At 35.8% G+C, this 15,883-nt stretch overlaps 1 protein-coding gene across 2 annotated transcripts in view; it reads right to left on the bottom strand.

Moving 5' to 3' along the window:
• Positions 1–5,774: 5,774 nt before the first annotated feature.
• Positions 5,775–15,883, bottom strand: part of LOC117400226 (RB1-inducible coiled-coil protein 1) — a 73,581-nt gene continuing 63,472 nt past the window's right edge. For both annotated transcript variants that reach the window (XM_059022178.1, XM_033999837.3), the window contains exons 22-23: positions 15,681–15,751; positions 5,775–6,703 (exon numbers count right to left, since the gene is read on the bottom strand). In XM_059022178.1, coding sequence (XP_058878161.1) covers positions 6,626–6,703; positions 15,681–15,751 — 149 coding nt within the window. In that variant the 3' untranslated portion in view covers positions 5,775–6,625. The remainder of the gene's footprint in view (positions 6,704–15,680; positions 15,752–15,883) is intronic.

Here is a 15,883-nt window from a genome sequence, read left to right as displayed (position 1 = left end):
GGACTCATCTGGGGGTGCTTCAGCAAGGCTGGAATCGGGCAGATTTGTCTTTGTGAAGGACGCATGAATCAAGCCAAGTACAAGGTTGTCCTGGAAGAAAACTTGCTTCCTTCTGCTCTGACAATGTTCCCCAACTAAATTCCCCAACTCTGAGGATTGGTTTTTCCAGCAGGACAATGCTCCATGCCACACAGCCAGGTCAATCAAGGTGTGGATGGAGGACCACCAGATCAAGACCCTGTCATGGCCAGCCCAATCTCCAGACCTGAACCCCATTGAAAACCTCTGGAATGTGATCAAGAGGAAGATGGATGGTCACAAGCCATCAAACAAAGCCGAGCTGCTTGAATTTTTGCGCCAGGAGTGGTATAAAGTCACCCAACATCAATGTGAAAAACTGGTGGAGAGCATGCCAAGACGCATGAAAGCTGTGCTTGAAAATCAGGGTTATTCCACCAAATATTGATTTCTGAACTCTTCCTAAGTTAAAACATTAGTATTGTGTTGTTTAAAAATGAATATGAACTTATTTTCTTTGCATTATTCGAGGTCTGACAACACTGCATCTTTTTTGTTATTTTGACCAGTTGTCATTTTCTGCAAATAAATGCTCTAAATGACAATATTTTTATTTGGAATTTGGGAGGAATGTTGTCAGTAGTTCATAGAATAAAACGAAAATGTTCATTTTACCCAAACACATACCTATAAATAGTAAAACCAGAGAAACTGATAATTTTGCAGTGGTCTCTTAATTTTTTCCAGAGCTGTATATAGGGGATACGTTTAAGGAGGACAGAGATGTTTTAAACTCCTGTAAGTGGTTTTGTTCGTGAACTTGGCTTGCTATATGTCCAGACAACTTTTTAATAAACAAGAAAATCACACACACTCATTTAATTTGAAGTTTTAACGAATCAGAGCAGTACTGGTGCTCTTTCAGTTTATTAAATGGATTGGTTGGTTGCGCAGTCCACCGTAAATCCCAAGTAATAAGCAATCTGGGCGATACAGTGCCTTTACAGGTTTAATAGCATTAGTACTTCAATACAGTAATACAGATATGGTTATTATATGCTTAGCCTTCAGGCTAGGGATGCAAGAAGCTATAGCACCCACAGCTATCTTCTAAAACATTCAATATATCACTCTCTTAAAACTAAAACATAATTTCTATACCTTATAGCAATACATTAAATATAAACGAGATATAAATTAAAATACCATATTACTTCAAATTAACGCCGCCCTCAAATGAACGCCTCACTCAGATATCAGATTTTTAATAGACACCGCCCTCGAATAAATGCCGCTCTCAATAAAGAAACGCGCAACTCTGCCTATGTACATGACACGCCCGAAGAGACTACAACCTCAATCCAGCATGTAATACAAACTAATGTACACCCACCTTAGAAAGCAAATGTTATTTTATAGTACAGTCCTGACAGACAACCCAAGATGAACTACTTACAGCACAGCAGTCCTCCACGTCCCTTTTTTCCAGCAGAGTTCAGTGCCAACACAGCAGGGGATAAAACAAGGGCTGTCTGTTTATCTCATTGTCAGCTTGGATGGTGAAAACTTAAACTCACAGGAACTTAAGAGCTTTGCCGGTCACTCTGTCTAAGCAGCTATCCGAAAGCTGGTTGAAGGTATCTTCTTGTAGGGGGTTTAGTTGTTTTGTTTTTTATTCAATTGAAATTTTACACTGACCTTTTTTATTCAATTGGAATTTTTCCCCTGACCTCCCAACTCCCACCTAATAGGCTGTCATTAACTGTCAGTAAATGTACTGTATTCAAGCCCCAAAAACACACAAGAGTATAGTGCAGCAGAACGGAGCCTCTCATGGCGCCGTTTCTAAAATGCCTTAAATCATTTAATAAAATATTGCAGTGTTTGTAAAGCATAGTATTTTTAATAAAGGCCGCCCTCATATAATCGCCGTCCTCGTTTAAGGGTCGCAGTCATTTTGATCAATTTAAAATAAACGCTGCGGCGCTAAATTGAAGTAATACGGTATATGTTTACCTTCCAGTATATGGAAGTGTAGTGTAGGCTATATGAAAAATAAGAACTGACTTCAAAAGGCAGAGACTTAAGAATACGACCAAACAGCAATCAGTTTTTCAGAGACCCTCAGTGCATGGACCACATCAGCGTGCAAGATGTGACTGGTTGCTGTTGTCTCAAGCCTTATAACCACCCCAGGCATGGTATATATCATGGGAACCGCACGGCCCATCGTGGTTTATACCTTACATATATACTGTATATAATCGCAGTCCCAAGCCACATTGGAACGTATAGTTTGTATCCAGGGTTGATGTGAAAAGAAGTACAGTTCTGTGAAACATCCAGATCAACTGGTGCATTAATGACACAAAGGAAACATAAACTATTGTTTTTAATACTGTACCATAGAGAGAGTTGCAGTAGTCAGAGATGAATGCATGACAGAGTAGCTCTGCATCCGGGAGGGAAAGGTAGGGACGGACCTTTGAGATGTAGAAGGAGGATTTGACTACAGAGGAGATTTGGGCATCAAAGGAGAGGTTACTATCCAGAAAAACACCAAGGCTTTGTACAGTGGGGGAAGGCAGCAGCAGACCGTTTCCAAGGTTCAAGGAAGCAATATTGAGATTCTTGAGTTGAGTTTTCAATCCTACTAGAAGTTGTTCAGATTTGTTAGTGTTGAAGAAAATTGGCAGACATCCAGGCCTTGATGTCTTAGATGCAAGCTGAGAGCTGTACCATGGCAGTGGGACATCCAGGATCTAGTTTTAGGTAGAGCTGGGTGTCATCTGCATAGGATTGAAACATGAGGCTATGTTGGTGGATGAGGTGACCCAAGGGAAGCATGTAGATGATAAAGAGAAGAGGCCCAATAACAGACCCTTGAGGGACACCGCAAGTGACCGGGTTTGCGTCAGCACTGCTTCCATCATAGAAAACAGACTGTTTACTTTGGCCTTTTTAGTCTTTGAGATAAAGAGCTCTTGCATTTTCAGCATGATCTCTGAACTCTGTGCATACACTTTCTACAAATTCTCCTTCTAATGCCCCTCCACCCTCTCTGATCACTATTTCATTTCTTGTTCTGTCTCTCCCCTCTCTCCCTACTCCACCTAGCCCCACTGTCACCTCCTGCCGTAACCTCCGCTCTCTCTCCCCTTTCCTTGCCTCCACCGCTCTCTCTCACCTCCCTCCTATCGACTCCTTCTCACAGCTCGCTGTAGACTCTGCTACCTCCACCCCCTTCCCCTCCCCAACCCTGGCTCTCCTCTGTGCTCCGCTCAGCAAGAACCAAATTGTGCTCTGCCGAAAAGAAATGGAAGAGAACCTTACTCCCTGCTGCCCTATACCTCTACCGCTCCCTCCTCTCCTCCTTCTCCTCTACTCTCTCCATTGCTAAATGCTGCTATTTCCAATCTATTATCCAATCTTCCACTAACAACCCCTGGAAACTATTTTCTATCTTCTCCTCCCTCCTCTATCTCCTCTGACAACTTTGCCTCTTCTCTAAAATCTCTGATATCCACATACTCTGTAACACCTCTCCCTCCCCCCCACCTCCTCCCGCTCCAACCCAAACACCCTTGACCCCACCTCCCTCCAGAACCACCGTCCTGTCTCCGTTACCCTTCCTCTCTAAAACCCAAGTGGGCAGTACACCTCCATCACTCTGCTCGACTCTCTCCAATCTGGTTTCCGCTCTGCTCACTCCACTGAAACTGCTCCCCTGTCTGTCACTAACTTTAAAGAGGAGCACATTTTTTTCCTTTGCCTTTAGACCTAGTTTCAGAGATACATGTGTAGCATGTTCATCAAAAATAAGTAATACTAAACTTCATATCTGAGACCTTAGAGGAGGAGGACTGTCAAAAACAGATTTTCAAAATAATATTCAGTGACCTCTACATCCAGCCATGATCAGACACAGCATGCCTTGCTAATTGAGGACCATTCTGACACGATGTGTTGTGGAGGTGTTTATCTTTGTATTTTATGTATTGAGGCAGACTTCTCCCAGCTGCCAGTCATGAATACAGTTATTTTTTCTCTTCCACTACCTCCAGGGATTTGGTAGACATTTTTGGATCCTCCTTGAACCAGGATTTTGTCAGATGCAGGGTCTGTGATGAAGCCAGTTTCACCTACATTAAATGTTTTGTGGTTTGTCATGGACATTGTTTTCATTCAGTGCATTTGTAAGGATTTGATTAAACCAGATCTTGCAAGATCCAAATGTCCTATTTTAAAGGCAAAATATTTGTTGTGATTGTCCCAACAAGCTAATTTCAACAGAATGATACTAATTGCAATTTTGATCAATAATGTGTTGGAGTAGAATGGTGCAATTTGGTAGATTAAAGCATATTAAAAGAAAACAGTGAGGAAAATTACAACTTTGATTAACTCAAGTTGATTTAGCTGGCAGATTATAAGATGTTTAGTGTTGATTGTGGTGCTGCTCATCTCATATAATATTGACACATGTCAGCATTGTAAACTATCAGTATGCCACCACTCCTAAGGTTACCACATTTTGGCCCCTAACTAGCACCGCAACAACTGGCAACTTCCACACTCCACCCAGACGTTCAAAACTACCTCACACAGGCAACTGTTGCAGATGCCTCTGAGCCGCTTATTTTCAGGAAGGATAACAGACAGGTGCCCTACCGTTGTCAAGCTGGCCTGCAAGTACCAGCCAAGACCTGCTTCATCTGCACCTATTGAGATGCTTTTAAGCGTCACTCGAAAAATCTTCTGCCCAGAAAGGTGTAACCTGACCGACTCTAAATTTAAGAAGCACATGATGATTTGTTGTAACATGTTGAATTTATTTGATACCTTTGTATTGTAATTGTGTAATTGCATGTGTTGTTGACAAAGTTGTACAGCTATGGCAAAAGGTTTTGCATCACGTAGAATTTTCGGATTGAGACAATTAAAAAAAAAAAGAAAAAAAAAAAAACACAACAAAAGAACATAATTTAGATATTTTATTGAACAATATGTAATCAAAGAAACTACAAAATGATATCGCAAAAGTCTACCTCAAGCCACAATAGTAGTATAGTATTTCACATTAAATGTCAAGTTTTTCAATTGTTGTCAGTTTTTCATTGAGTATATGGAAAACTACAAAGCGCTATGTAATTCAATATGTTAACATACTATTATTCAGCAGGTTTCATTCGACTTTATGAAGCAAAATTAGGTAATTCTAAAGGGGGATGCAAAACTTCTGGCCACAGCTGTACATGTTTGACAAGTTGTGTATATGTTTGCTCAATAAAACAAATATCCTAAAAGGAATCGGAATTGATTAAAAGGGAATGGGAAATGGAATTGGAATTGAAAAAAAAAATGATTAACCCAAACCGTCTGTTACAAACCACTGTCCAATAAACACAAATTACATTGGCTGAATGCATTCCCTAAGGGTAAAACAATGGGGCGAGATGGTTAAAAAGCTCTTAAGACATATTTGGCCCCTATCCTACTATCAACTCTTACCAATGCAATGGCCTAAAATCATCTCATTTATACTAAAAATCACTAGATAAGTCTGTCCTATATACACTTTTTTTTTTACTTGGCATTCACAAATTATTAATGCCAGCATCTTCTAGAACATTACCATCAATGCCATAAAGTTTTCCCTGGAAGCCAAGAATATTTTCTTGCAGACATGTTGAATGTAAAAAAACAAACAAGTGGAATAAGTGTAACAATGATACAACAAAAATAAAGCATCACAATCTGGGTTCAAACCTTTATTGTTTCAAAATTCTAAATTTCCTTTAGAATACAGTAATTACTTATATTACTTTTTATGGTTAATGTACAATTTAACCCAATAATGAGACACAAGATCACCAATATGAAAACAGTCCTTTCTACATATGCATGTTTTATGATATTGGGAAGCTTTTGTGCTGTATTATATTGTAAACAGGACAATGTCTTCCCTTTCTGTATCCATGACAGCATTTTTATTTGCTAAAAGTGCATTTAAAATATTGCAATGATGACTGATTCTTCAGTCTGTCAAAATGTACAGTTCAGGGCCATTATACTGGGCTTTTGTGAACAACATACAGTATTTATCTACAATATCAACTATAACTTCCATCCAGAGTAGCAAACTAAAGAAAAATAATATTAATATGCATGCCATGAACATTCCTCCATACAGCTTTATATTTTCAGAATATTACAGAGAAAGTATGCTGATAATGATATTTTTCACAAAAGGACAAATGCTGGTAAATATAATAACTAATATGTAACATTCAAATATTTGTTAATTTTACAGACAAATAATCTGGCTATTAGCCACTATATACATGGCATGCCCTTAAAAAAAACAAAAAAAACAATTGGTCCACATTTCTAAGTTTTTTGAGTAAAAAACAGACAAAAATGCAAGTCAAATTTTCAATCAAGAACTTGAAAGTTAACTTACTGCAAAAGGGCGCCCAAGAATTGATCATGTTTACACTGCCTGCCGCTGTAAACTATGATGAGGAGGGTACATTATGAGTAATGAGATAAGTAAAGAAAAAATGACAAAACAATCAATAATCTGATAGTTCTTTTTGTCTTGAAGTTAAACTTTCTTGTTCCAGGGTACAGCTTTCACTCTGTAGAACTTTGTGCCCAATGGAACTTTAAATCGGTTCTGAGCCTAGAAGACATAAAATATTTATTTGATTAGTTATATAAAGTGTTATGCTACCAATAATAATAACATAAGAAGAACATAAAAACATAAGAAAGTTTACAAACGAGAGGAGGTCATTCGGCTTGTTTGGTTGTTAGTATCTTATTGTTCCAGGAATCTCATCAAGCAGCTTCTTGAAGGATCCCAGGGTGTCAGCTTCAATAACATAACTGGGGAGTTGGTTCCAGACTCCCACAATTCTCTGTGTAAAAAAGTGCCTCCTATTTTCTGTTCTGAATGCTCCTTTATCTAATCTCCATTGATGAATGCTTGAATCAGATCACCGCTTAGTCTTCTTTGTTCAATAATCAAAAACAGAACATGAGTGTTTCCCTTATACACTGTAGATATTAACTGCACAGGTAGCCAGGGGATGCAAAGGTATGCCAAAAATTCAACAGTTATTCCTCTCTCAAAGAACACTAATGCTTTACATTAGAATAATGCAAATGCAGAAATTGGGCTGTTATACATCATAATGGTACAGAGTGCAATTCCTTAGAGCAGTTATCTAAAACCACACATTTTAATGAATATGAAAAACACTTCAAGCTAGACTAGACTTTGAATAGAACCAAAAATAACCAAAGAAACAAAGAACGCTATGGAAAAAAATACTTACGTCAGAACCCAAGGAAGGGGTTATATAGAAGGGTTGGCCTCTTTTTTTTAAGAAAACAAAAAAAAAACCTTTTGTTGCACAAAAACTAAAAAAAAAACCAAGAAACAATTATATGTTTGTCTAGAATTTCTCTAAAGTCATCGTAATTTCAAACAGAATTTCAACTGTAGTACAGTGAGCATACCTGCCAGCATAAAAGCAACCAACACAAAAATGGAATATGTTACAGAGAAAAAACCCTCTAAGCTGAAAAAATAAAAAGACAACAAAATACCAAAGGTAATCTGACTAATATTTGTAAGAAATCCTAGGGGCAGTGATATACAAATTAGGAACAGTGGCTATGGAGCAACAAGTTAAAAGACAAGGACCCACTGTATCCCATAAAAGCTGGCTGTATGAAGTTTACAAAAAACATAAGGAAGCCTCAAGCTGTTCAACAAAAAAAATAAATTAAAGATGACAAGCAACAAAGAACATTCCTTTTGAAATTAATTTTACTTCAAATAAAATGTAGGCGATTGGAAATGGCTGTTAACCACCATGGGGAAGTGTCATCTGCAGTGAATTATTGCCAGTTAAGTAAATAAGTACCAGCACTGTATAAAAGGTAAAGCGCAACCAATATCAAGAGAATTAGGCAAACTCAATATGTATTTTCCACAAAAAAACGGAATAAAACATGACATTGTCTTGAATAATGCTGAGAACGGCAACAAGTCATGACTGTAAAACATTTTAGTCAGACGAATCAGCTTCCACAGGAATCCCTCGTTAACTCTCTTATGCCAACTTTCCAAGCCATTTGTGGGTGCGTACTGATTTGGGCATGTTTTGATGTCACGAATTCCAAGCCACAGCATTACATTTGTCAGTGCCTTAGGTTTAATTGGCAATCCACTGTATATCCACAGGAAACATGTTGAATATATGCCTTGCCCTTTTGCAGTAATATTTTATAAGTGAAAAAAGAAGTGATATCTGAAACAACACCACATTGGAAATGTGAAAAAACGGCAAGTTATCAGTAGTGCCCAGCCATTTAAAGTGGATAGATCAAAAACACAAGCCATGTTTCAAGAAACCATTGGGGCAACCTTGGCCAGCATCAAACAAATAGGCACAACTGTAAAAGCGGTGGGGGTCAAGGTTGCCCCATTTGTTTCTACTAACTTGGCTTGTGTTTTTTATGCAAGTTTGATCCTCTTTTATTGTGCATAAAAAACATAAGCCAAGTTAGTAGAAACAATTGATATCTCCAACTTTAACTGGCTGTGCACTTTTGAATGCAAAGTAATAATATTAGACTATTTTCACAGCATTCAAAGTTTCAAGATGTGATTATAATATATGTAAGATATAAACCACGAAGGGTCGTGCGGTTCCCATGATATATACCACGCCTGGGGTGGTAATAAGGCACGGGTGTCAGCCGAGGGCCCGAGGGCCTTTAAACACCCCAGAAGTGGTATATATCATCGGAACCGCACGGCCCGAAGTGGTTTATACCGCGTATAACATGGCTACCTGTCATTTGTGGGAAGAAAAATAATAAAAATAATTAAAACACAATTAAATTAAAACAAAACCAGAAACTTATTGTGTATACATCCGCAGTGTAATATAATCCCAAATTTAATTTAATTTAATTAATTGTTCACTTATTAAAAATAAATTGCACATATTCGTTTATTGTGAATTTCTGCATTGAACGTGCCATCTCACTAGAAATTATAGGACTGAGCGCAAGCTGTGATGATGGGCAGAGTTTCAAATGACACTAAGGAAGTAAGGGGAGCAGCTGTGATGGAGACTGAAGCCGGATCTTGAACATATTCTAGTATGTTTTCATCCTTTTGGATCTCAAAATATGTTTTTGTTAGTTGTCGGACAACTTTGCGTCCAAGTCGTGCCAGATTAAGTTGACGATCGAACCAGACTTTACGCACCAATCCGACCGTGGTGTCAAGGGACAGTGCCTCTGTTTCCCTCAGACATTTCAAATCCAGGCTGGTAATTCGGGGGGTGGTGTCTGGCCTTATCTTTACATGCTTTTCGAAGAGTTTTCGTGACTGACAGGAATACATTATTGCTGGTTTTAATCTCGCTGTCAGCAGAGATGTTAAACCTCTACTGTTAAAATATGTATTTAGTCCAGCTCAGCATTACAAAACTGGAGACTGAATACAGGTCCCCAGCTGAACTTCTTGCACTGGCATAAAATTCCCTTAATGTTGTTGAGATTTTTTTGACTTATTTCCATAAAATGAATGTCCATATTTTTTTCTTTAAAGTACATTAACCAGTCTATGCTGTATTTTTTTGTGTGTGATTTTTTCAATCTTTGTTTTCTTCTATTTCATTTAGCTGTTCCTCATCTACTGTTATGTGTCTACTCTTGCTGCCCACTTATTTTATTTATTTATTGTTTTCAGATGGACTGCTGTCTTCACTCAGAAAGTTGGTGTTGTACCAGTTATCTGACATTTCATCCCCATATATATTAAAGTAAATAGGTGAAATGCCACTCATTTTTGGCAGTGGTTTCATAACTAATAACAAATAAAATGGCAGTTTTTGGAATTTAGAATGTAGTGGTGCGTAGTGATTTATTCAGTGTGAAGCAGCTCATTAATACGCAATCCGTGATATACGCTACATATACGCATGGTCATGTGATACTGTTTAACCAATCGGAGGTTGTTATTTTTCCAAGCCGTGTTATATATATATATATATATATATATATATTTATATTATGTTCAATGAAAGTCATTCATATCAACTAAATTTCACATAAAAAATGTGTTTGTTACACATAAATAAAATACTTTTTTTTTTTTTTTTTTTTTAAGTTTGCAATATAAACCCTGTGTGGGAAATCAAACCCAAAATATGCTTCCAATGCAGACGCCCTAGCTTTTACGCCACAAAGTTTGTTCCATTTGACAACATTTGCAAGTAGTACAGCAGTAAAGTTATAGTTTTTAACAAGTAACGAGACAAACAAGATTTTGTAAATAATGATGTATTATCCAGATTGTATTGAAAGCTTTCATCTGATTTTGCAAACTATCATAATAAGCTTGATCCGTTCATTTAGTATATTGTAACATTTTCATGTTTAGGAAGTAGTACTCAGGGAGATGGTGTTGAGTTCTCAGAATGTTTTTTTTTTTTTTTTTTTTTTTTTTTTTTTTTTTTTTAACTACAGAGAATTCCTGACAAACTGAACAGACAACAAGTCTTGCAACAAAGCAATTGTCCAAGTCGATCCAATATATTTTTAAATTTCAGAGTAAAAATATACGAAACCATGACAACCTTTATGTACAAAGACCTTGAGTATTTATTTTTTAGTTTCATAGTGTTTATATCTGATAGTGAAAAAGAAATGAATATCAAGATAAAGAAAGAAAGAAATGTCTATGTATTGATTTATTTCAACATTTATTAATGTATTTATTTATTTATGTTTTACTTTTACCAAATATATAGGCTATCCTTCAGTACTAGCTAATTCTCAGTAATTAACGTTCCTTTTTGTCCAGTGGGGACCACAAATAGCGTTACTCTCATCAACCAGTATAGAGAGGTTACCGTACTTCCTTGCGCCAATAGGGACCTGTGACAGAAATAGAATAATTCTTGGTGGTAAATATCCCTTCCGACCTGTGAGGGCGCTAAGTAAAGGGAACAGAGTACCCTGAACTGCATGGCTTGACAATTCATTCCCAGGTTTAAAAAGAAGTCGGTCATCTAGAAAGGGGGCGGAGCTTCGGTGCACTATCTCATCAACCCGGACACCCTGGAAGAAGCCGTGAAACTAGCCGAGGATAACTCGGTGGTATCTAGCATTGCAGCCCTTCATGTACCACATGGTACACCGTGCTGCACCAATACCCTGAAAACATGTCAAGTGTCCTTGCTGTATAGAGAGTCTGGCAGTTCTCGTGCTTCGCTGACAACATGGCGTGAGGAACTACTGTTCCTCTCAATCCAAAAGGGAGACTAAAGAGACAACCTTTGAACAAAAAAACTGCTGTCTTTTTTCTTCACTGTTGTAGTACAATATATCATATGAAGGCCAGTAAACAGTTTCTACCATTCCACTATTGATTCTTGTAATTGTAGCAGCCCTAATGGATAGTGACCCATTGTCACTGTTTAAAATCCTAGAATTAATTTTCAAAAATGACAAGTTCTCACATTATACAGTAATTATCCAGCTCCACAAAACAACATGTATTATCAACAATATTAATCAAATGGCTGGCCCTTTACTGTTCCAAAGAAATCAATTCTATCCATCACTATGCACATCTTATACCAGTGAATGACTTTGTTCCATGGGTCAACATCATCATACTGAAAAAGAAATACACTTCCTTATCTATTGTAATTCCATTGCAAGCCTTGTGTTAAGCAATGCTTATCACAAAACTTCATAACAAATAACCCTAAGCCAATAAAACCCAGTATAAAAATAAATAAAATAAGAACCAAACAAGGGAAAGGGCATAAAGCTTACAGGCCCCCAAGATCATAGCATTATACTAGTTATACATAGTTATATTACACTAGTTATTATCTCTCTTTGAAAATTGAATTGATTTTGAGTTTAGAATCATAGATCTTTTACCAGATATATATTTTTAACTGAAAGTTGTATAAATGTTACCAAGGTGTTCATATTACAGTGAAGCTGTTGATACTGATAATTGCATTGCTGATGAGGGATAACCACATGGAACACATATTAACCCTTTATGGACTGGGATTGTGTTAACACGATCATACTGAAGTGGGCTTCTAGGATCGTGATCATGTAAACACGATAAAAAAAGCACTTTGTTTTGATGACTTACAGGGCCACAGTACTTCGCAGTACAGGCTAGAAACACATATCAATGGATAGGGGAGGGACTGACGTTCACTTCCTGGTATTTTTTTTTTTTTTCGTGTGACGTCACCGAGAGGGACATTTAATGGCTAAAGGGCGGAGACAGTTTACAGCAACCAAGAAGAGACAAAAAGTAGAAACAAAACATCACAGAAACTTGTTTAGAGCGAATAAAACAGGGGAAACACTGTAAATCTGATGTATTTGACTGATAAATATATTAGAACATTTATTCTGTCTCGTGTTTTAATATACAAGAAATAATAGTAGGACTAAAGAAAAGATGTAAACTTAATTTAACCAATATTGAAGAACAAGCTATGACTGAGTTGTTAAATGATGATGATATAATGATAAGACCAGCAGATAAAGGCTCAGGAATAGTGATAATGAACACAGATGACTATATGAAATCTGTAGAATGTGAATTAAATAATACAGATACATATGAAGAAGTTAAAAGCAATAAGATCAATAAAATCGGTAAAAGAGGTTAAGGAAATTGTGGAGAGACTATACAATAAAGGAATTATATCAAAATAATTTAAAAAATACATGCAGCCACATAATGCAAGAACAGGCCTAGCAAAAGGAAATCCTAAAATGCACAAAGAAAATCACCCTATGTGTATGATAGTCAGTACAATTGATAATCCAACACACATAATAGCTGAAATAGCAGGAAAATTACTTAGGTCGCACGTTGAGAAATTACCAAGCTATGTTAAGGATACAACACAATTTTTAAAAAGACTTGAATCACTCAAACACAACCTTCCAGAGAATACAATTTTATTTTGCATGGATGTAAAATCCTTGTACCCAAGTGTCCCTCGTAAAGAAAATTTAGAAGCTTGTCAAAAAGCATTAGATAATAGACTAGATAAATCAATACCAACAGCAGAGATGCTGAACATGATCAACGTAGTTTTAGAAAACAGTTATTTTACATTTGTTGATAAGAATTACAAACAAAACGATGGTACAGCAATAGGATCTTAATTAGGAATGCATTTTGCCAGTACATACATGGGGAAATGTGAAGAACAATTACTTAGAAAATCGGAAAGAGAAACTTTAGAATACATTCGGTTTGTAGATGATATTTTTGGGGGTTTGGACACATGGAGAAGAATCTCTTTTCCAGTTTCATAAAATGGCAAATGAAATACACAGTAATATTAAGGTGGACCTTCAATGGACAAGAAAAGAAATAGAATTTTTAGATACCATAGTAAAACTTGAAGAAGGTTCAATTGAGACTGACCTCTTCTGTAAACCTACTGACATGCACCAGTATTTACACATGTCCTCTGCACATCCGATACACACTAAAAGGGCAATCCCAAAGGGTCTAGGAATAAGAATACGAAGAATATGCTCAAAAGAAAGTGACTATGTAAAACAAAGAAATGTATTAAAAACAAATCTTTAAAAAAGAGGATACAAAGAAAGAATTAGAGACAGAGTTAAGAAAAGTGGATAAACTAAAAAGAGATGATCTACTAGATTATAAAAATAGAGATAAAAAAAGTCCCATTAGTAATGACTTACTCTAAACTTTTGCCCAATATTTCTAAGATAGTTTGGAAACACTTGCGGATTCTACATAATTCAGAAAAATTAAAAAAAGTATTTCTTAAGGCCCCAGTTGTAGCATTCAAAAGAGAAGCTAATTTAGGTGGTATTTAAGTTCACAGTAAACATAAAATAATAATTGACAAAATAGGTTCTACAAACATGTGCACCAGTAGATGTAAAGTGTGTAAATACATAGACAAACGTAAAAATATAATTAAACATAAGAACACCATATATCCACCAAAAACTAATACCTACTGTAAAAATAGCAATGTTGTTTATGGAATAGCCTGTGAAAAATGTGCTGAAATCAAATATGTTGGAGAGACTGGAACTACTTTATATAAAAGAATTCAGAACCACCTTTCATTAATTAGAAATAAAAAAAATAAATGAACCAATAGTACAGCACTTCACCAGTCAAGGACATGACATAAATGATGTAAAGTTTGTAGTATTAAAACAGCTAAAATTAGATTTATAGAAGAATAAAAGAAAATACATGGATAAATAGACTGAACACGATTATGGCAGCTGGACTCAACAGAAAAGAATGAACTAATTAACTTTAAAAAATATATAACATTTAAATAAATAAACAAAATTCATTTGAAACTTGTGCATGCTGATGCGCTGGGGAGGCCAAATCAAGACTGATCCTCAGAGCTAGCATTGCATGATATAATAAAAATATAAGTTTATATAAAGTAATGTTAATTAGAATTAATACAGATTCACAGATAGAAGTAAAAATGATGTCACAATATATAGAACACCATTACATCTTGTAATAATAAATCATGGATTTGAGTGTAAACAATAACAAGTAGTTGTCATGCCGTCAAAAACCTATAAATACCTCCAATGTTTTAATTCAAACACAGGCTCCCTTGAGAAAGATATGTACAACATATCGAAATGTTGGGAAGCTGGCTCTTTGAGCTAAAATATACATTATATATATATATATATATATATATATATATATATATATATATATATATATATACATATATATATATATACACAGTATATGTATTAATGTATTGTTTTAATAATTAATTGAAAATAAAGGAAATTGAAAAGTCAAAAAGTCTCTCTCTCTCTCTCTCTCATATATATATGTTTTTACAACATGTATAAATATCAAGAAACGAGTGGCTAGAAGCATATACTATTTTATTTATATTTATAAATATTTACTTTGAGAAAGTAAATCGAGAGTAGTGTCCATTATTGCTTATAAAGACCCTGAGAATAAACGTGTATTATGTCATTGCAATCACTCAGGTGAAACAATGTCTTGTAATTTCCTCAAACATCAATATTTTTCAACAAAACTTTCAGAAAGTATTGTAAGGTCCCTCGGGTCATAAAATAACACATTTTTAAACATGTAACTCTAAGCAGAATACATAATAAAAATGACTTAACTATCTATCCTTAGAGACAAGTAGAATGATCCTGTTACACCTGTTGTTAACCCGGATGGCCACGATTAGGCAAGTCAATTTAGAATATTTCTGTAATATCATTCTAGCATTTTACAAAGTTGTTATGAACACCCTTTTTTAATACAATGCAATTTTTTTTTATGATTAAAACCCAACATATTAGCATAGCACCTCCTTAATTACCATAAAATTACACCAACTGGCACAGTATTTATAAGTTGTTGTAAACCAATGTCATAATAAAAAAGGACAGGGTCATCTACATATTTTTCAGGAGTAATACCACTACTATCATAGTGTGCTACCTCTATTTTTGTTGAACATGTAGCAAATACTATTCGCATCAAAACAGATCTTTAAATATTGTCAAGATGTTCTTACCTTCTTTGCCTGACAATATTCCTTTTCCATAACTTTTCCAAGAACCCAAGGCCTTCGTGGAGCACCTGATGCTAAACAGACAATAGTAATAATTTATAATTCAATGTACAATATTATGCTACAGAATAAAGTCTGTCCAAACATTAATGCAATCAAAGTTTAAATGAAAATACCTGGAAAACTTGTACAAATTCCCAATTTTC

The sequence above is a fragment of the Acipenser ruthenus genome, chromosome 4, assembly GCF_902713425.1.
Source record: "Acipenser ruthenus chromosome 4, fAciRut3.2 maternal haplotype, whole genome shotgun sequence".
Lineage (NCBI taxonomy): Eukaryota > Metazoa > Chordata > Actinopteri > Acipenseriformes > Acipenseridae > Acipenser > Acipenser ruthenus.
This window is presented reverse-complemented; position numbering and strand designations above follow the sequence as displayed.